The sequence below is a fragment of the Mastomys coucha genome, unplaced genomic scaffold, assembly GCF_008632895.1.
Source record: "Mastomys coucha isolate ucsf_1 unplaced genomic scaffold, UCSF_Mcou_1 pScaffold21, whole genome shotgun sequence".
Lineage (NCBI taxonomy): Eukaryota > Metazoa > Chordata > Mammalia > Rodentia > Muridae > Mastomys > Mastomys coucha.
This window is the reverse complement of record NW_022196904.1, coordinates 102,720,883-102,741,626: the sequence shown is the minus strand read 5'-3', so window position 1 is coordinate 102,741,626 and position 20,744 is coordinate 102,720,883. Positions and strand designations below refer to the sequence as shown.

The 20,744-nt window shown below is 42.5% G+C and overlaps 1 protein-coding gene and 1 long non-coding RNA gene across 2 annotated transcripts in view; one reads left to right on the top strand and one right to left on the bottom strand.

The window, feature by feature from the left end:
- Spon1 (spondin 1) overlaps window positions 1–20,744 on the bottom strand; it is a 283,458-nt gene that overhangs the window by 198,581 nt on the left and 64,133 nt on the right. The window contains exon 3 of the mRNA XM_031387957.1: window positions 12,803–12,936. Within this exon, the coding sequence (XP_031243817.1) occupies window positions 12,803–12,936 (134 nt within the window). The remainder of the gene's footprint in view (window positions 1–12,802; window positions 12,937–20,744) is intronic.
- LOC116102823 lies at window positions 85–13,254 on the top strand. Its single transcript, XR_004123293.1, has 6 exons — window positions 85–179; window positions 2,077–2,244; window positions 8,683–8,831; window positions 9,589–9,722; window positions 12,614–12,773; window positions 13,074–13,254. It is a non-coding gene; the product is annotated as an uncharacterized LOC116102823 (long non-coding RNA).

The window sequence follows — 20,744 nt, the reverse complement described above, 5'->3', positions numbered from 1 at the left end:
ATGTTGGAGCTTGGTCTGTTGCTATGTATTCAAATGCTACATTCTGTATTCCAAGATCTGATTGTCCCAAGACAAGCAGAATCAAAGAACACCAGTGTTTGTTGTGTAAACCTTGCCCTGAAATGATCTCTGGTTGGTTAATAAAAGTTGATGACAGCCTGCAGCTGGGCAGAAGAGAGGTAGGTGGGACAAAGATTCTAGTGTTTGGGGTCTCAGGTAGGGACTATGAGAGAGCAAGGAGAAGAGGAAGCAGGAAGTCGCCTGGGGTCATGTGGACCATGAGCAGGTGGCTATGAGGACTAGCCTGATGAAGCAGGAGCAACACAAACCAAACATATGGCACGAAATACACTGGGGTTCAAGGCATGAAAGCAGACAAAATAGCTTACAGGGTTGATGTCTGCCCAGGTCCAGTGCTTTAAAGCTTATTATAATTCCAAAGGTCTCTTGTCTTTTATTTGGGTAATAGCTGGTTAAAAATAACTGCTGCCACATTAATTTCCAGTATTAGTTATTAACCGCAGAATAATTAATTCACACTACAGAGGAAGGAAGGTGGTTTTCTGAAGATCTCACTTGTCTTATTAAGCATCAGTGGTGTCCAGTGAGCATCAGTCTTTGGTCTACGTCTGGATGTGTGCTTGTTACTCTGTGGTCACATTATAAGAGTGAAAGATCGCAAGAGAGAATGTGCCAGGCTGTTTTCACACTTACTCCTCCACCACGGAAGACAAAGTAGTCATCCGCTTCCCAATGATGGTTCACTAACAACATCACACACAGGACAATGTCAAGCCTGGAAGATCCCCTCCCATGGGGATGCTGTAGCCACCATAGTTTGTGTATGTATACCATGTGATACTTGGAACAGATCCCAGTGTGGAGTACATGATTACAGGATACCACCAACTGGCCCTTTCTCGATTTTGTTTAAGAGACACGATTGTCTTTCCTACAGATAGGCTAAGCTCAGTTGTGGGAAAACATGCTGATTGTGTGTATGTGTACTTCTGACCCCATCTGACACTTTCCTGATGCTCTGATTTGTATGCCTTGTTAATCTCAGGTCAAAATGTCTGCAGAAATAAATCAATGTGGAATATGAACACCATAGAATATGCTTCAGGTATATAAAGGGAGAGTTGAGCCAGCAAAGGTTCCACCACCACAAACTCAACCAAGCACACATCAAGACCATGTAATGCCTGTTACATCTATCCTGAATGTGTACAGACGTTTCCTGTTGTCACTACTCCTAAACAACACAGGGTTAAGTTACACAGAATTTACACTGTACTAAATACTATATAATCTAGAGAGGATTTTTAAATGTAGGCTAAATGTAAGCACTGCGGCATTTTATACAATCGTGGTGAGTGTCCATATACTATGGTGCCTACCAAGCGTCCTAGAATCAATGTCTCACGAATGTTAAAGAATAACCACGCCTGTACTGAGGTATATGGCATCATGGATGAGCCCCCAGAACATTACACTAAACCAGTGACTCTCAACCTGTGGGTTGTGACCTCTTTGGTGGTCAAATGACCCTTTCACAGAGGTCACCTAAGACTATTAAAAACTACAGATATTACTGCTCATACCAATAGCAAAATTATAGTTATGAGGTAGCAATGGAAATGGTTTTATGGTTGGAAGGTCACCATAACATGGGGAACTATATTAAAGGGTCACAGCATTAGGAAGGTTGAGAACCACTGCACTAAGAGAAAAAAGCCAGACAGAACAGGCCATGTCCTGGGACATTCCACTTATGTAAAAGATTAAGAAGGCACCCACAGAGACAGCAGCTGCCCTAGGCTGGAGGAGGAGGAGAATGGGGAGAATCTGCTCCATGGGAAAAGGGTTTACTTTGGAATGATGGAAATATTTCAGAATAGATAAAGTTCGTAATGATTTCAACATTGATCATGTAATAAATCTTACTGAATTAGTAACTTCAAATGGTTACTTTATGTTAGTGTGTGTGTGTATATGTGTGCATGTATACAAGTATATGCAGGTGTATATTGCACTGTCTTCTGCAGCCAGCATTTCCTGTTCTGTGTTTGCCAGCTTCCTCCCACGAGGGTTGGATCCTGCACCTGGGTTTCCAGCTGCCTAATGAAACTACGCTGTCAATGGACAGTCCCCCCTGGAGCCATGCCACACCCGGCCTTCTAGGAACTCCCGGCATCTGAATTCCACCTGTTGGTCCTGGGGATCCAGGTCTTTCTCTACCAAGTATGTTGGCATGGCATTGCTGTGCCCAGCCACTCTTCCAACAAGCTGCCACGGTAGCCAGAGCTGGCATTGTAGTGAGGTTAAAGCCTACAAAGTAAAGCTCTCTTGTCTTATGACAAACAAGCATGTGGGTCTTCTCACTGCCTAATGTCAGAGAAATTGTGGGACAAGCTTTCCTTCAGCCACATCAGATCCCCCCAAGCTCACTATTCTATCCAGATCATAGGTTGCCACCACATGTAGAGTTTCTAGGCTATTTTCATTCAGATAAAAAGAGTTAGTGGATAAGATAAAGTTGCAAAGTATTGAATACTAACTAAGTTCTCCTTAATACTCAACAAGCCTGCCTCTTGCCAGGTTTTACCCCCATTTTCTGAATGGAATTTAGAAAACAGCATCTTCCCTCACAAGCAATCCGTCACTTCTTGGTTCAGAAAGGACTCTGCTTCACTCTTACAGATCCAGAGGCTAACAAGGAGTCTGGTGGGAGTGGGTTTGAGTCCTGGCCGTATGACCTGGCTGCTTTACTATCCAGAATGCAGCCTCTGAGCCTCAGTTTAGTGAAGTTCTTATAGAGCTCTGTGAAGGGAGGTGCTCAGGAGCTGGAGAGATGACTCGGCAGCTAGAGCCCTGGCTGCTCTTGTGGAGGACACAGGTTCTAGTCCCTTCACCCACCTGGCAGCTCACCGCTGCCTAAGCACCAGGGTACCCAACCCTGTTCTGGTCTCTGTGAGCACCTGTCCTCTTCTTGTGCATGCGTGCAAGCACACACACAGTCTCTCTGTCTCTCTGTCTCTCTGTCTCTGTTTCTCTCTCTCTCTCTCTTTCCCTCTCTCTCTTTCTCTCTCTCTCACACACACAGAAAACATTAGGGCTGCTATTATAAAATATTAGCAACTGAATGGCTAAAATAATAACAGAAATGTATTTGCAGATGCTGGGAAGGCCAAGATGAAGGAGCTGGCAGATTCACTGTCCAGCAAGTATTCTCTTCCTGATGCAGATGGCTGAATTTTTATAACCTTGTAGGGTATTAAGTACAGAGAGGAGGAAAGCTCTCTTTTCTCCTCAACAAGAGCATTGGTTCCATTCACTGGTGGCTCCAACTTCATGACTCAATCACCACACATTCTCTCTCCTAGTATCACACAGGATCAGGTTTCAACAAGGTTGAAAGGGTATTGAGAAGTGCACAAACAGACTGCAGAAGTCACTTCTACATATTCCTCCATATTCCCTTGGCCCTCCTCTGACTACACATTACAGCTGCCATGCCCGTCTCACAGGGACTGACTGCATGGGGCACACCTTGCCTACCTGTGCTACCTCTTGCTGTCTGGCCCTTTGTAGAAGAAACAGACTGGTCCCTGTCTAGTGCACATGTTACCATGTCTGTCCATCCAGTGCTCACAGAGGCCAGAAGAGGGCATTGGTTCTCCTGGAACTGGAATTACAGATGGTTGGGAACTATCATGTGGGTATATCTTCTGCTAGATCAGTCAGTGCCCTTAACCACTGAGTGCGCATCTCTCCAGCCCGATGCAGCTTTTTATTCTACTGCTGGATTATGAAAAACACCCTAAAAAACAATAGAAGTGTGTGTGCGTGTGTGTGGGGGTGTGTGTGTGTGTGTGTGTGTGTGTGTGTGTGTATGCTTGCATTCCCATGAGAGAAAGAACACACAAGGGTTGGATTTGGCCCATGGGTTGTGGCTTATCTTTTACTTTAAAGTCACAAAGAAAAACATAATTGATACCTGCTTTGTGAACCTCACCATTCTGCGTGAACAGTGGCACTGTCTAGAAATGAGGCTATAAAGATGGATGGAGTAGAACTTGGATGTAGTTCAGTGGTAGAGCACATGCTTAGTGTGCTGGGCTCTGAGTTCCATCCCTAGCACTGAAAGGTGGCTGCTGAAGCAAGTTATGAGGGAATTTTGACTTCATTCTTTGGACAGACAGAGCAGCTGCAGCTTGGACTAAGTTATTTCACTCATGGAAAATGAATTACTCAGGGGCCCTGCACATGGCTGTCTCCTCTCACTTCCAGAGCACCTGGGCAAAGCTTCCAGGGTCCCACTCTGAATTTGTATGAAAAAGGATACATGCACCCTTGAGGCCAAATATATTTTAGAGTTGAGAATATTTTTCAGGTTCCAGAAAATATACAGTGTATATTCTACACCTACAGGGTCTGGGCTATATCTCGTAATCAAATCTTATATCCACACTAAAGACAACAATCATCTAAGTCTAGAGAAGGTTTGGGTTTCAAATGAGTAAGAAAAAAGTTTTTGACTTTTAGTCTTTGGGATCTCAGGACTGTAGATGAAGGGCTATGCACCTGGTGTATATTATTTGTAGATTGCTTCTGAGTCAAAGACACCCTCCCATTTCCCCAGTGACTGCATGCAGGAAGTGCTCAATAAATGCCATGAGCAGAGGAGAAAGGTTGTAGAGCAAGTTCATTGAGTGGTTAAGCAGAGGCTGATGGGACATCCTGCTGAAGGGGAGGGATGGAGAGACTTACATGGCAGGATCAAGATTTTAAACTGTATCTTAGGGTGACAGGGAGCTGTACTGGGTTTGTTAAATAGCTCTTACATCAAGGTGAAGGAGGATTGGAGGGGAAGGAGCTTATATGACTATGTCTGAGGTTCCTGTGACAATACGATATGAAGTATCTGTGGATAAGGCAATAGATGTAAAGCAAGTGACAATGGAGAAAGTTACACATGCCACTCCAAGGCCAGCCTACCGGTGATGTCAAGATGAGATGTGGAATCTCAGCCTGACTCACAGCTCTGTCTGAGGCCCTGAAATCCAATGTCCAGATCAGAGCTTTAGGGCCTCAATGCTTCTAACCATGGTTGACTACTCTATGACCTTGAGAAGTCACCTAGCCTCCCTGAGTCTCAGCTTTCTCCTTAGCATCTACACCACAAAGGATGATTTACAGAGGAAATAAGTGTTTGTAAGCCAGGACAGAGCTTGCTTGACTCTTGTCATCATTGTTTTGTAAAGTTGGATTCCTATGGTCCACCTTGGCCTCAGGAGAAGTTGCACTCTCAGATCCCTCCTGGTGAGGATGAGCAGAGCTGGAATTCTACTCAAGGATAAAGAATGGTTGAAAAGAGAGGACCACCTCAAGACACAAAACTTGATCAGGTTGAAGGCAACAGGTCATCCTTTCCCCTCCTTTTTCTTTCCTCTACTTCTTGGCTGTAGCGCTTCACAGCAGCCTGTGCCATGGCACCTGAAATACTAGAACATTCACAGATGGGAAAAGCAGGCTTTAGAGAGGCCTGCTTCGATACCAGTGCTAATTCAGAAATCGGTATGCAAAGGCAAAGTGAAAACGGTATCACCTTTGCCAAGGGGAAAGTCACCATTGCTGTGACCTGGCCTTTATAACCAAGCAAGCTGGCATCAGGGCAGATTCCAGACTTTCCAACTGGGGATATCAGTCTGACATGGCAGCATGCATGCTTCTCATGCAACAGGGCTCTGAAATACAATTGGAGGCTTCCTCTTCTTCCTTCCTTCCCTTCCCTCGCCATCCTTCCCATTCAAATGCTCTCTCTCTCTCTCTCTCTCTCTCTCTCTCTCTCTCTCTCTGTGTGTGTGTGTGTGTGTGTGTGTCCCTCTTCAACAGGGTCTTGTGTAATCCAAGCTGGTCTAGAACTCATTCTGTAGCTGAGAATGACCAGGAACTCCACCCACACCCCCAGCAGAAGCTTTCATCGTTATTATTGCATTTCCTTTTTTTGTCTGTCCAGAACTCTGTGGCTAAATCTTCAACATCCTTGTTAGCTTAATGAAACCTCCCACTGCACAGCCTCACTGGTTAATAACTGCTAATTGTTCCCTCGATGCTCTTGAATCAAGTTACGTCTCTTCATGCTGACATTGGATGACATCTCTGAGTTGGTGATGGATCTGGGCCCCCAGAGACCTCCTGATCAGCACCTCTGTCTGTTAACTGCCTCTCAGAGCTGTGCTCACCTCCAGGTTCCTCTTGAGGTTTTGATGCTGCATGCTCCTCTCACCTGGAGTGACCTCTTCCTGTCCTTCCATCTGCCCCCAGCTCAGCATTGCCATCAAGAACTAAATGCTGACATTCTGAGAGGCTCTCCTTAGTCCTTCTCATCTTCTCTCTAAATTCTACCCATGCTCAATTCAGTCCTGATTTTATCTTGGGGTTGCTAATTTTTGCATACATATTTTTAACTATACCACAACTAGACTAGAAGCGTTTTGAAAGTTAGGATCATTATTTATATTCTGAGCCAAGGTTTTCTCAGTTTCTGGTATATGGTTTGGGTGTCTGGCAGGTGTCATGTATGATTGGCCTTGGAAATGCTACCTTCAACATGAAAAGCAAGGAAACTGGCCAAGCCAGACAAAGAATCTTCCTAAACTTTTTTCATGACATCACCACTTGAAACTTTTTTTTAACCAAATAAAACACTTTAAAATGAAATGCAGCTTATTCCCATTAAAGTCAAAACATAAAAAGAAACAGAATGTGTAAGCATTCATTATTAGAGTTTTCAGATGTGAACAATCAGATCCGATCTCCAAAGAATGAAAGCTACGAAGGGAATGCAGGATGGTCCATGCTGAAAACTCAGGGCAGTAAGCAGGAGTGATCAGAAGGTATGACAAGGTAAGATTCCATGTTCACAAAAGCAACAAAATTCATGGGGAAAGCCCTGCTTAGAATGCATGACTTAAATGAAGAAAACCCAGAAGACTAAGAAAAGATAAAAGATTTGGAGAAGCAGCAGGGAGAAGTTCTGGTTTTGACCAGAAAACAAATAGCAGGGACGATGGCTCGCCCCACATTGAACTGTTAATCTAGTGTAGCATCACTGAACATCCAACACCGGGTTTTCCTGAACAGAGCGCACTTATTTTACGATTCACCTGGAATTATGAGTCTGCTTGAATAACCATGAACATTTTGAGCGCTTAGAAGATTAAGGAGCAATAACTTGTCACCAAAACAAAATTATGCTAAGAATGGCTCAGGATTCATGGAGGGAGGAAGAGATAAAAAGGCAGCTGGACTCAGTAAAGCTGTGCACACCGTTTGCTTTCCATGGAGTAGCAATCCACACCATTGAGAAAATACACTCACCAACAAATGGATGGGGGTAGGGGTGTGGTTAACTCCATTTTATGAAAAAGGCTGCTTTCTGATGATTCCTGGCTGTGCTGCTGTCTCTGCATTGCTCCTCCAGAGAGCTGCCTGACCTTGCACCCCTGGGCTTCACTTGGGTAGATGCTCTGTATGGATGACTTTCAAGGGCTCTAGGGCCATTATGTGTGTGGTGAAGCCAAAGGGGGAAACAGAAGGCAATAAGGCTGAGGTCTCTGTGGAGTTACCTCACACAAAGGCCTCAGCTCTGTCAGTGTGAACATCATCTCCTCCTCCCCTAGGAGCTGTGCCTCAGAGCTGGGTAGTGGAGCCCCACCCTCACCCCCATCCCCCACCCCACTGTCATTTTTCCTACATAGATGTTTTGTGCAACTGTCCTCTTTACCTCATTTTGAGAGGGGGAGACCGTGCATTTTCTGTTGTGGCCTACTGATACCGTGTCATTAACAAAGTTAAATTCTGGGAAGATAAAGGGTCTAAGTCTATTTCAAAATCTGTAAGAATATAAATAAAATATAAAACATATTTATAGCCTGGGGAATAGAAGCTATTTTTTGATTAAGATATAACCTTCAAATTCCTATGGTAAAGCACAGATGCATTTTTAAAAACAAAATGTCAACTCTTTTTCATTTGTATGTATGTGAAGAGAGAGAGAAAGAGAACATAATCACATGTGTGGGGTCACAAGTATATGTGAAAGTACATGTGTAAAGGTGTGTGTGTGTGTGTGTGTGTGTGTGTGTGTGTGTGTGTGTGTGTAGGCAGAGTTGACACCCAGTGTCTTATATGTTCTCTTTTAACCTTATATACTGAGGCAGAGTTTCTTAATGAACTTGCTCATTCAGTTGGTCTCACCACCCAGCTTGCTTCAGGGAGCCTCTGTCTTTATCTCCAAAGTGCTAGAATTATTGGAGAGCTATCGTGCCCAGGAAGCCTTTATGTGCATGCTGGAGATGCAAATTCAGGTCCTCACAGTTACACAGTAAGCACTGTACCTCCTAAGCCATCTCCCTATCCCTAAATTTCAAACATTTGAATGAGAAAACACCAATGAACAAAGTTAAAAGTAAAGCAGAGATAAGTTTTTGAAGCTTTTAATAAAGTATTATTGCCTAGTCTATATAAAGATCAACTTTAAATATAAATTATAAGTATATCATTTAAATATAAAATAATAATGTATATATAAACTATAGTAAGATATAGGATGTTAATGTGGTCATTCATTCATTCATTCATTTATCCATTTGTTCATTTCTTTGTGTTTTTCAGACAGGCTCTCATGTAGCCCAACCTGGCCTTTACTATATAACCGTGGAGAACCTTGAACTCTCTGATCCTTCTGCCTCTAGCTCCCAAATGCTAGGATTACAGGAATGTGCTAGGATCCCTGGATTCTTAAAGCATACCTATGACTTAAAGTAAGAAAGTAAATATATAGAATCACTTTTAAAAGATACATTGTTAGAAAACCAAACAATCATAGGAACTGACCCTTCCCAGGGGAAACACATTAGAACCCGTATACTGTTACATTAGCAGACAACAGTAGCAAGAAAATTAACCTGTGACTTTATTTTAACTCTCACATGCAAGGCTCTTAAAACTTGGTAATGTTAGGGACTATCAAGCAAGTAAGGACATGGGCTCTTCTACCCACAGGGAGCAAGCATGTCTGTCAGGCTTTTAAGAACAACATGGGGGGGGGGACCATTAATCTGCATTCCTTATCATCCCAGGCTTTATCATCTACTGTGGATAGAAGTTTGAGTATTTGCTTAAAAAGACATGTATTCAGATGTCTGTTGTGGATCCTTACTCGTAACAGGGAAATAAAAAGATCCTAAGTGAATCTAAACTCGAACTTCTTAGAGAGTAATTACCATATTCATAGGACAAATTATGTACAGCAGATTAAGAATCAAATACCACTATGCATCTATATTCTGATATGGACATTCTTCTAATAAGTTCTACAGAGTGAACACCCATTCAAAGTCAGGGCATATGTGTATTCCATGTGCCTTCCGAAGATAAAGGAACACAGAAAAGTTTAAAGCAAACCCCCAGAACTGATATCTATTGCTGCCTTCATGGAGGGATGCTGGGATTGTTGCGGGAAAGTGCCAGGGAGTTTTCACCATTTCTGTACTCTAATGCATATCTTCTGTATTACAGTGTGACTGTGTTTACATCGCACCTACAGAACTTTAAGTTTTTAAACAAAGAACAGTGACTCGTATAACTCCTTCAGGAGAAGGAAGAGTAAAGCCTCTGAGCCGCCTTGCTCCAGGGAGCCTGGCTCCTCCTGGGTGAGTTTGCTGTGAAGATCAATTAGCCAAAGCCTGCCAAGAACCTGGATGTGTGGCTGAGCTCCTGGCACACAAGAAACACTGGCTGGTCATTTTCTCTTCCCCATTTAACCTGTGAGATGGTGCAGGGCTGGAAGCCTCCAGTACCTGGATATCCCAAAAGGGTGAATCAAGAAGAGCTCGGTTTCATGTGTAGAAGGAGTGAGTGAATAGACCACATATGCTTATGGTTAGACCAAAGAAACGCACATTCACATATGTTGACTGACAGTGGGTAAACAAGGGATGCCTTTCTGGATTCCACCAGAAGATCAAATATCTCTGGTTTGTGGAAACAAGAAAGCAAAGCAAACCAAGGATGTGGGCCAGACAAATGAGGGCTTTGAGAGCAGAGAGACCTGCCACCACCGGGTCTGTTGTTTCCTAGCTATGTTCACTAGAGCCCTGGGCTCTATGGATCCACCAGTCTACAATGGATTAGTGATCTGGGTACTAGACCATGAATCTTGGAACTCTGTCTTCAGGTTGAGAGGCTAGATGGACACAAAGATTCTTGTCTTATGTGACAAGAATCATGGGACTGTGACACCTCACCTCAACCCCAGCACCTCAGGAATTACTCGGTGACTGACAAGCCTCCATTCCTCTCCACTCCCCATCACCTCCCCTATTCTCAATTTAGGTCCAACTAGAAAAGCCAAAAGTACCCTCCATCCCAACCGTACCAGATGCTTCACTTCCGGTCAGACTGCCACCAGCTTCCCCATGGCAATAAACTTTGCAGTACAGTGGACCTGAAGCCTTCCACCCTGTCTTAGTCAGGATTTCTATTCCTGCACAAACATCATGACCAAGAAGAAAGTTGGGAAGGAAAGGATTTATTCAGCTTACATTTCCTTCCACATTGCTGTTCATCACCAAAGGAAGTCAGGACTAGAACTCAAGCAGGTCAGGAAGCAGGAGCTGATGCAGAGGCCATGGAGGGACGTTACTTCCTGGTATACTTCCCCTGCCTTGTTCAGCTTGCTCTCTTGAAGAACCCAAGACTACCAGCCCAGGGATAGAACCACCCACAATGGGCCTTCCCATACTTGATCACTAATTGAGAAAATGCCTTACAGCTGGATCTCATGGAAGCATTTCTTCAAGGGAGGCTCCTTTCTCTGTGATAACTCCAGCTTATGTCAAGTTGACACACAAAACCAGCCAGTACACACCCCCTCCACACACACACACACACACACACACACACGTACACGTACACGTACACACGTACACAGCCCTAAGGCTTTGGCACTCCCCCTCCTGCCTTTCAAGATCTGCTGAAATCCAGTGCTGGCAACTGACTCTCCTGCTGTGCAGCCAGCTGCTGCATGGGCTTGCACTATCTCTGTTCTCAGTGCTCTCTGGTTCTTTCCTCCAGTCCCACATTTCAACCAGCACATGCTTAGTATGGTGATTTATAGACGGTATTTCGCTTTTAAAATTCTACAGCTTAAGTCTTTAGACCATCAATGTAAGTAAGTGCTAAGTGGCAAACTTGTCAGGAAATGAGAGGAAAAGATTGGCCAAGGAAGACCAGACATAGATGAGGCTGAATTTAAACAGGCAGGTGTTTCCAGAAACCTCTGTGGGTCCCCCCCCCAACCAATGGCCAGTTACAGCTGAAGTCGTGGGAGGCCCTGTTAGCAGCAGCTCTTGGAGGTGGTCTAGATCAATCACAATGTGAATCAGCAGTTAGCAAACGAAGCAAATATACAAAAAAAGGCCTTGGGCATTTGGGACAGTTCCATAGCTGGGAAAGTCAAAGCCTGTGAAAAAACTGCTGCACATAAAAAAGACGGGCTTTCTCATCTTATGTGGCCCAGGAAGGCCCACTTCTCTCCATGTAGCTGAAGCTGACCTGGAACTTCTGATTTTCCTGGCTCTACTCTCTAAGTGCTGGGATTACAAGCATGTGCCACCACACTGAGCCAAAAAGCAAGAATGCCTTGGATGCTTGGACAGGATCCCTGCTACTGCTCTTAACCATTTTCTGTTTGAAATCCTAAAATTCTTGCCAATCAAAATTGGCCTTTAAATCTACCTCAACTAAGTGGTGCCATAAGAGAAAGAAAAAAAACTGAAAAGGGGTCTTTCCAGTAAGTTTGGATGTGCCACTGAAATGATAAACCAGGTTTGCTTGTTTTCCATAGGACTTTACAAAGCCTTCAACCATGCTAGTGTGTATTATCAGTCTGATAGTTAGAGAGCCAGTATATAGCATCTAATAAACTTATTCGACTACAGAAATAATTGTCTTCTTCTTCATCTGTTTATATCTCAAAGACTATTGCTTTGTGGTTCATAAGTTTGGAGATGCAGCTTTAAGACAATGCTGTCTTTTAGAGGAAATGATTCTGGGTGGCTAAACTACCCCCGACTCCCTCAACCCCAACCCCCTACCCTCCACTCCCACACATGTAGTAATTCATTCAGAAGCTGCTCAGGAGGCTGCCTGGGAAGTGGCAGTGAAGAGCAATTATACCTTATTTTGAAACATGGTCCCATGTAGCCCAGGCTGGCCTCAAACCTAGTCTGTAGCCAAAGATAACCTGGAGCATCCTCCTGTGTCTATCTCCAAGTGCTGGTATCACAGGTATATGCTGCTTATGGTGAACGAAGTGCTGGAGATCCAACCTAAGGTCTAGTGCAGATTCCACAAGCATCTACCAACTGAAGAGGAAGATAGGTTTGTAAAGAAGAGCCTGAGCAAATGGAGGCATCAGGGCAGCCAGAGCACAGTTTAAGCATGCTAACTAATGGGGATCCTTAAGATCCTAAGAAAAAAACATAAAATTCCAAATGGGTAAGTCAGGCTTATATTGGTACCCGTTTTTCTATGAATGCAGAGAGTAACTGGAAGACTCATCACATTGGATGAAGACAGAGATGCAGGAATCCTACGCATTTAGAATGGAGAAAATGGAAGATCCAGACAAGGATTTGCCTGATGCCCCAGAAGCTACACCTCTTCCTGCAGACACACAGGAAGTGTCTGATAGCCACAGGGTGGGTGAAAAAAATCCATGCTCACTTACTTCAGAATCACACAGCCTGTCCCTGTGGGTGGCGCTATCCAAAACACCTGGATCCGTGTCCTCCTCCGAGGGGTGCTTTCAGTGACAGCCACAGGACAGTTACTCATAAACTGGGTCTCTTCTTCATCTATGATCTGTGAAAACCAGAGGAAAATAAACACATTAAAATGCAGCACCCTTGGGGGTGGGGTTTGCACATGACTCTGGGGACTCTGAATTGACTCTTTATTTATTGACCTGTCATTTTTCATTAACAACCTTTGACCCACAGTCCTCAGAATAGTGCCTGGCACAGAGTTCCTGGAACAATATGATTACAAAGATCTGGCACATTTGTGTTCTCTGGGCCCAGACATTGCACCAGCACTGACAGCTAGTGATGATCTGGCTTAGCATTCTGCAACTACCTGTGTATGTCTTGCTTCAGAGATGGAGCAGAGAGAGGAAGAGGATGACTGGCAAGTATCTTTCTTTCTTTCTTTCTTTTTATATATATGTATATATGTGTGTGTGTGTGTATATATATATATATATATATATATATATATATATATATATATATATGACTACACTATAGCTGTCTTCAGACACTCCAGAAGAGGGCATTGGATCCCATTATAGATGGTTGTGAGCCACCATGTGGTTGGTGGTTGGTTACTAGAGACTGAACTGAGGACTTCTGGAAAAGCAGTCAGTGCTCTTAACTGCTGAGCCATCTCTCCAGCCTGACTGGCAAGCACCTTGTGAACCTTGTTGCTGACCTGCAGTTTAAGGAACTTGTTTAAAATGTTTAAAGGTGCTTGTGACAAAAGCATAGCAGAGCACAGAAGTCACCCAGCTTCCTGACACACTGACTTGAGTAACTTCTACATATGCCTTCTATTTCATTGCTAGCTTCCATATTCTCTAAATTAATCACGGTGACTTTGAAGGACACAAAAACAAGATAGTAGCCACTCTCATTCCTCTGAAGCATGCCACTCAGCCCTTCTGCCTCCTTGGATAACCCTGTAGTAGAAGTATATAAGAATAGTTAGTGAAATGCACTGTATCCAACTGTGTTTATAATCTTTATTTCTTATTGACAGTTTCATGGTCTTACTTAATTTCAATCCCTATCTCCCTCCCTTATCTCCCTTCTGCCTCCCATGGAAATTCTTCATTCCAACAAGCACCTCTCCGGCCTTCATGGTGTGTGTGTGTGTGTATGAATGTGTGTGTGTGCATGTGTGTGTGAGTGTGTGTGTGTGTGTCCTCTGGTTTAATTAGAGCTGCTTGCATGAGCTTATATAGGAAGTTATTTACAGAAGCATGGAGAACTTATTGGGGGTTCCCCGCTGTCTTAGATAAGATTATCATTGCTATACACCAGGGCCAAAAGCAAGTTGGAAAAGGTGTATTTGGCTCACACTGTTCCATTATTGATGGAAATCAGGGCAGGAACTCAAACAGGGCAGGAACCTGGTGACTCATGCAGAGGCCCTGGAAAGGTGTTGCTTGCTCGCTTGCTCAGACTGCTTTCTTATAGAACCCAGGACCACCAGCCCAGGGATGGCACCGCCTACAATGGGCTAGGCCCTTCCCCATCAATTGCTAATTAAGAAAATGCCCTACTGATTTTTTTTTTAAGTTAATTTTGTATCCGGCCACTTTGCTGAAGACGTTCATCAGCTATAGGAGTTCTCTGGTAGAATTTTTGGGGTCACTTATGTATACTACCATATCATCGACAAATAACGATATTTTGACTTCTTCCTTTCCAATTTGTATCCCCTTGATCTCTTTTAGTTGTTTTACTGCTCTAGCTAAAACTTCAAGTACTATGTTGAATAAATAGGGAGAGAGTGAGCAGTCTTGGCCCTGATTTTAGTGGAATTGCTTTAAGTTTCTCTCCATTTAATTTGATGTTAGCTATTGGTTTGCTGTATATTGCTTTTATTATGTTTAGGTATGTGCCTTGTAACCTTGATCTCTCTGAGAATTTTAACATGAAGGGGAGTTAGATTTCGTCAAAGGCTTTTTCTTCGTCTACTGCGATGATCATGTGATTCTTTTTTCCTTCAGTTTGTTTATATGGTGGATTACGTTGATGGATTTTCATATATTGAACCATCCCTGCATCCCTGGGATAAAGCCTACTTGATCGCGGTGGATGATGTTTTGATGTGTTTCTGGATTTGGTTTGTGAGTATTTTATTGAGTATTTTTACATCAATGTTCATAAGAGAAATAGGTCAGGCATCCTCCCCAGGTGGAACTTGGGGAAGGAAAGAGAATGGTAAGCAGGCAGTTAGAGAGGCTGCAAAGGAAGAACTGACAGGGGCTGCTGATGAAAACAAGGGAGAAGAGTTATTGTTAGCATGCCTGGTCTGGTGAGGAAGATCCTGGGTAGAAAGAGTTGGGTGAGCATTTTGTCTGGTCTAAAAGAAACTTGGGAAAAATGGCTAACTGGGGTGTCTACTAGCATACCAAAGCACAGACTGGCTTCCAGCCACACTGGTATCTGTGGCTCTCCCCAGATCTTCCCATCTCACCTCTTCCACTAAACCTCTCCAGCTCAAGGGCTTCCCTTTCCCCACCCTCTCATTCCTATACAACCCCTCCATTTCAGGCACACATGCCACCCACCCTCTTGGTCCTCTTTCTTGCTCTTCTCTGTCTGCTTTCTTCTTTTCCTCTCTCACTCTCCCCATCTTGTGGGCACATTCAGTCTGCTGGTCATGTTTAGTCTACTCCTTTCTCTCTCTGCTCTGGACTCTTCCAGATACCTCTGACTCATCTGGAATACAAGAAGTTGTACTCTTCCTTATATCCACAATAAAAACCTTTTCTTCAACTATTAAAAAGAAAGAAAAGGAAGGAAAGAAAACGCCCTACAGCCTGATCTTATGGAGGCATTTTCCTAATTGAGGCTCCCTCCTCTTGGACTGCTATAACTTGTGTCAAGTTGACATAAAATTACCCAGCACAACTAACCCCTTGTCATCTTTACACACAAACATAGCAGTGGTAAGCCACAACCTTTCCATTCTTGTTCATCCTCAAGATCACACATTAATATTGACATCACAATAAAAATATTCCAACTTTTAAGAGTTTCACAGTCTTTAAAACTTCAAATACCTTGGAAAGGTTAATAAAAAAAAGAAAAAAGAAAAATTCAAATACTTAAAAGTTCAAAGACTCTTTAAAACACCAAAACTCTCTTTTAAAATCCAAAGTCCTTGTAAAACTCCCACATCTCTTTAAAAGTTTAAAGTCACTCAACTGTGGGCTCCTGTAAAATCAAAAATAAATTACTTTCTTACTTCAAAAAGGAAGAACCAGGGGACAGTTACAAACTGAACAAAGTAAAACTAACCTCCCAACTGTGTAAATACTGGATGTCCAACGTCTGGGATCCAGTCACGATCTTCTGGGCTCCTCTAAAGGCCTTGGGTCACTTCTCTGGCTCTGCTCCTCTGCAGTACAGACAACTTGTCTTTTGTGCGCTGGCTGTTTTTACTCCACTGCTACTGCTGTTCTTGGTGGTTGTCCCATGTAACAGCATCACCAAAATGCCAGAGTCTTCTGCTACTTATACTGGCTGCACTTGCCTCTCCTGTGTTCTCTTCAGGGACTCTAGCTCTGCCATACAGCACCAAGCCACGGCTCCTGTCCATAACTCCTCCATGCCTTCAAAATCAGTATCACCTGGGTGACCTCTACACTACCAAATTCAGCTTAAAATAGCAAATTGTCTTGATGAAGTCATTAAAGGATTTTCAAACTTCCCTCTGAAATTTCACAAGCGAGGCCTCCACATTCTGCACTTCTTTCAGTGTTCTTTTCTTACAAGCTCCCACAGAACAGCCCATCAAAGTTTAAACACTCAATGATTCTCCAATGCAAAGTTCCAAAAGTCCACAATCATCCCAAAATCGTATGGTCAGATCTGACACAGCAATGCCCCACACTCCTAGTACCAACTTGTCTTAGGGTTACTACTGCTGTGATGAAGCACTGTGATGAAAAGCAAGTTGAGGAGGAAAGGGTTGGTTTGACTTACACTTCCAAATCATAATCCATCACTGGAAGATGTCAGGACAAGGAACTCAAACAGGGCAGGAACCTGGCGGCAGAAATTGATGCAGAAGCCATGCTGCTTACTGGTTTGATTACCATTGCTTTGCTTAGCCTGCTTTCATATAAGGCCCAGGACCACAAGCTGAAAAGTGGCCCCACCCACAAGAAGATGGGTCCTATCACACTGACCACTAATTAAGAAAATTATTAGGCTGACCTTACAGAGGCATTTTCTCAATTGAGATTCCCTCTCAGATGACTATAACTTGTGTCAAGTTGACATAAAATTAGCCCATACCATCACTAAAGAAGGTATCACAATACACAATTCTTTTTATAAATCTTTGGATAAAATTTTGTATTCCTATATTTCATATTCATATTTTATATTTATACATTTTACATTTTTATTTTTTAGAATGTTATATATGAGAATTATATCACTTGCACTAGTCTTCCTTCCCCTTCGACTCTCCCATGCTTTCCCCAACTCCTTCTCAAATTCATTTTTTAATTAGTCACCAATGACTCTGTCTAGGTGTGTTTTTTTTTTCTGTGTGGGGAGATTATTAATTATTGATTTGATCTCTTGAAGAGATATAGGTCTGCTTCTTCTGATAAGAAGAGTTTTGGAAGATTATATCTTTTAAGAAATTAGGCTGTTTCAATCCAGGTTATCGAATTTTGTGGTTATTAGAGTTGTTCACATTATTTCTTTAAAATATTTGTAACCCTAGGATTTGTACTGATGTCCATTCTTTAGTTTCTTTTTCAGTAATTGATGTCTTTTCTTTCTCATATTGACTGAAGGCTGTTCAACTCAGTAATCTTTTTTTTTTTTTTTTTAAAAAGAACCACCCGATTCAGGCCTTGTTATCTTTCTCTGCTGATTCCATACTTTTAATTTCATTGATTTCTACTACTTTTAACAAGTATTTATTTTTTGAGAATATCTTAGATTTCATTTGCTATAATTTTTCTACTTTCTTAAGGTAAAAGCTCAAACCATTGCATTTTTAGATCTTTATGGAATAATATCATTCAATCTTGTAAATTTCCCTCTGAGCACTGTTTTTATAACATCACACATATTTTGGTAAACTGTATTTTCCTGTTCATTTATTTGAAGTATGTAAAAAGTTCTTCTTAGAAATGGGCTATTTACCCTCCAAGTGTTTTTGAATTTTTCAAACTTGCTGTTATTGGCTTCCTGCTTAATTCTGGTGTGGACTGAAAATGTGCATTGTGTGGCATCTGTTCTTTTAGATTAGTGAAGACTTGTTTTAGGGCTCAGGATGGGCCCTAAAACAAGCTTGGCAAACACAAACCTAAGAATGTGAAAAGTACTGTTTACAGGTGAGGTGTCAATGCTGTCAGCAGGCAAGTGATGGTACTGTTGACTTCAACTAAGTTCTCAGTACTCTTCCCCCAGCTTCCTGGATCTGTCCACTCTTGTTAGAGGTGTGTTGAGGTCTCCAGCTACAACAGGGGCTTGGCTTTTCCTTGAGATTTTAGCCTTGAATGTTTTTGATGCTCTGTGTTCAAATACATAGATTGTTGTCTTTTCTCTAAGAACTAATTCGTTTAAGTTTGTATAATGCTCCTTTCTCTCATAATGACCACTCTTGCTCTGACATTGTCTCTGACTAAAAATCCCTTAGCGAGTAACTCTCTGCTCTCTTTTGATTAACACTAGCATGGTTTATCTGTTTCTCACAATCTGTCTTTTAATTGGTGCATTTAGATCACTGACATTCAATGTGATTAGTGGATTTATTATATTTATTATTCCTCTCTATGAATTATCTTTGCTTCCTGACCATTTTTCTCCTTCACTCTTTTTCTGTCCCCGTGACTCCTCATTCTGTAGACCAGGCAGTCCTTGAACTCACAGAGATCTGTCTGTCTCTGCACTTTCAGTGCTGGGATTAAAAGTGTACACTACCATACCCAGCCAATACTGAACATTTTTTTTAATTCCATTTTCTCTCCTTTCATAGATGAACAATTTTAATTATTTTTTAAAAATCTGTTTGGGGGCTGGAAAGATAGATTAGTTTGTAAGCGCATTAAAAAAAAAAAAAAAAGATTAGGACCTCAGTTCAGATCCTCCGTACGCACATAAACTTTTGGTGTAGTGAGTGACATACTGTAACCTTAGTTAGCTTGGGGAGTACAGAGATGGGTGAATGCTGGGGCTGGCCAGCTAGTCCATCTGCAATGGAGAACTCAGGCAAAACTATAAGGTCAGTGTAAGGGTCTATGATTTGCCAAAGAATGATACCCCAGACTCAAATAGCATGTAAACACAGAGTGCTTTATTCTGCAGAAGTCAAGCATGCTGGGGTCTTCCCATTACCAAGATAGAGAGACAACCAAAGGAGCTTGAGGGCTAGATTTAAAGCTGGTGAGGGGATTGTGGGGTAGGTGGGCTCTGTCTTACTCCATCTCTATGGGCAATCCATTCCCAGGGCCCTGGGGGCTGGAAATTGTTACTGAGGAAGTCTGGGGTGGGTCTGGAAACTTGCTGACCCATTGTCCTTGCTTCAGGCTAGGTGGCTAGGCACTTTCTAGTTTTTGACTAGCTGCCTGAAGCCTGGTGGTAGTATTGTTTTGTTGTTGTTTTTAACTAACTTGGCTGGACTTGTCCAGTTCTTGGAAACAAAGATTTAGGCCTCGTCTCCTTAACTGCCAATTTGAAGCCTGCCATGGAGTCAGCCTGACTCATCCCTCTCATTGGGAGGAATAGAGAATGACTGATTCCTGCAGACCACTGTCCTTCCCACATGCGCTTGCTTGCCTGGGGGCACTTGCTCCTACCCTCCCCCACCCCCAATTCACACATGCAGAAACCACATACACATACACCAAAAGTAAAAAGAGACAAAAAAAAAAGCCTGTTTTTAATGGGTGTCCTACAATTTGCAGCATACATTTACAGTTAATCAAAAATCCACCTTCAAATTACAGCAGACTGTTTCCCAGTACTCTATGTGCCTAATGATAACAAAGGCTCTGGGTTCTTTTCTCTCATTCTTTATGTCGTCATTGTCGTTCATTTCTCTTAAACAGAAGCTTGCATAAGAACACACACACACACACACACACACAGAGTACACTACTGATTTTGTTCTGAACAAGTTGTCACTTGTTAGATCAATTAAGAAAAAAAGAGGGTTTTTTTTTGTCTTCACATTCCTTTTCTGATATTCTTCTGAGCTATATCATTTGCCTTCTCTCTGAATACCTTCTAAAAACCATTTTTAGAAATGTAGTTCTAACTAGAAACAAATCTCCTCAATTTTTATTTGCCTGAGAAAGTCTTTATATCCTCACTTTTTAAGAATAATTTTGCAGGGTACAGAATTCTCAGTTTGGAGTTCTGTTTTTTCTTTCTTTCCCTGAACATTTAAAACATGTTAAACCCCTTTATTCTTTCTTTGTTTTCTCCTTTCCTGTGGTTTGTTGGCATTTTCTTTCTCTTTGTGTGTATTTGTTTTTAAAACAGGGTCTACTTATGTAGATAGCCCAGGCTGACTTGGGGCTCCCTAGGTCTGCTTCCTAGGTCTGGGATGTGGTACCCAACTCTAAGCTGTAACTTCCGTTTTCCTCCTCCCCAGACTCTCACTCACATTTTGTACCTTTTGTGCTCATCCCAAAATTCTTAGATACTGTGTTTTACCTCATTTTTTTCTCTGTTTTCTTTTTTTCCTTTCCCAAGTTCCCAGAGATGCATCCTAACCTCAGAGAGTCCTTCCTCCGCTGTGCTGCCTGCTACAAGCCTGTCAAAGGCATTCTTCACTTCTGTTACACTGTTTTCAATGGGGAGCCTTTGCTATCATTCTTGGGCCCAGATTTCCATTTCCTTCCCACCTGT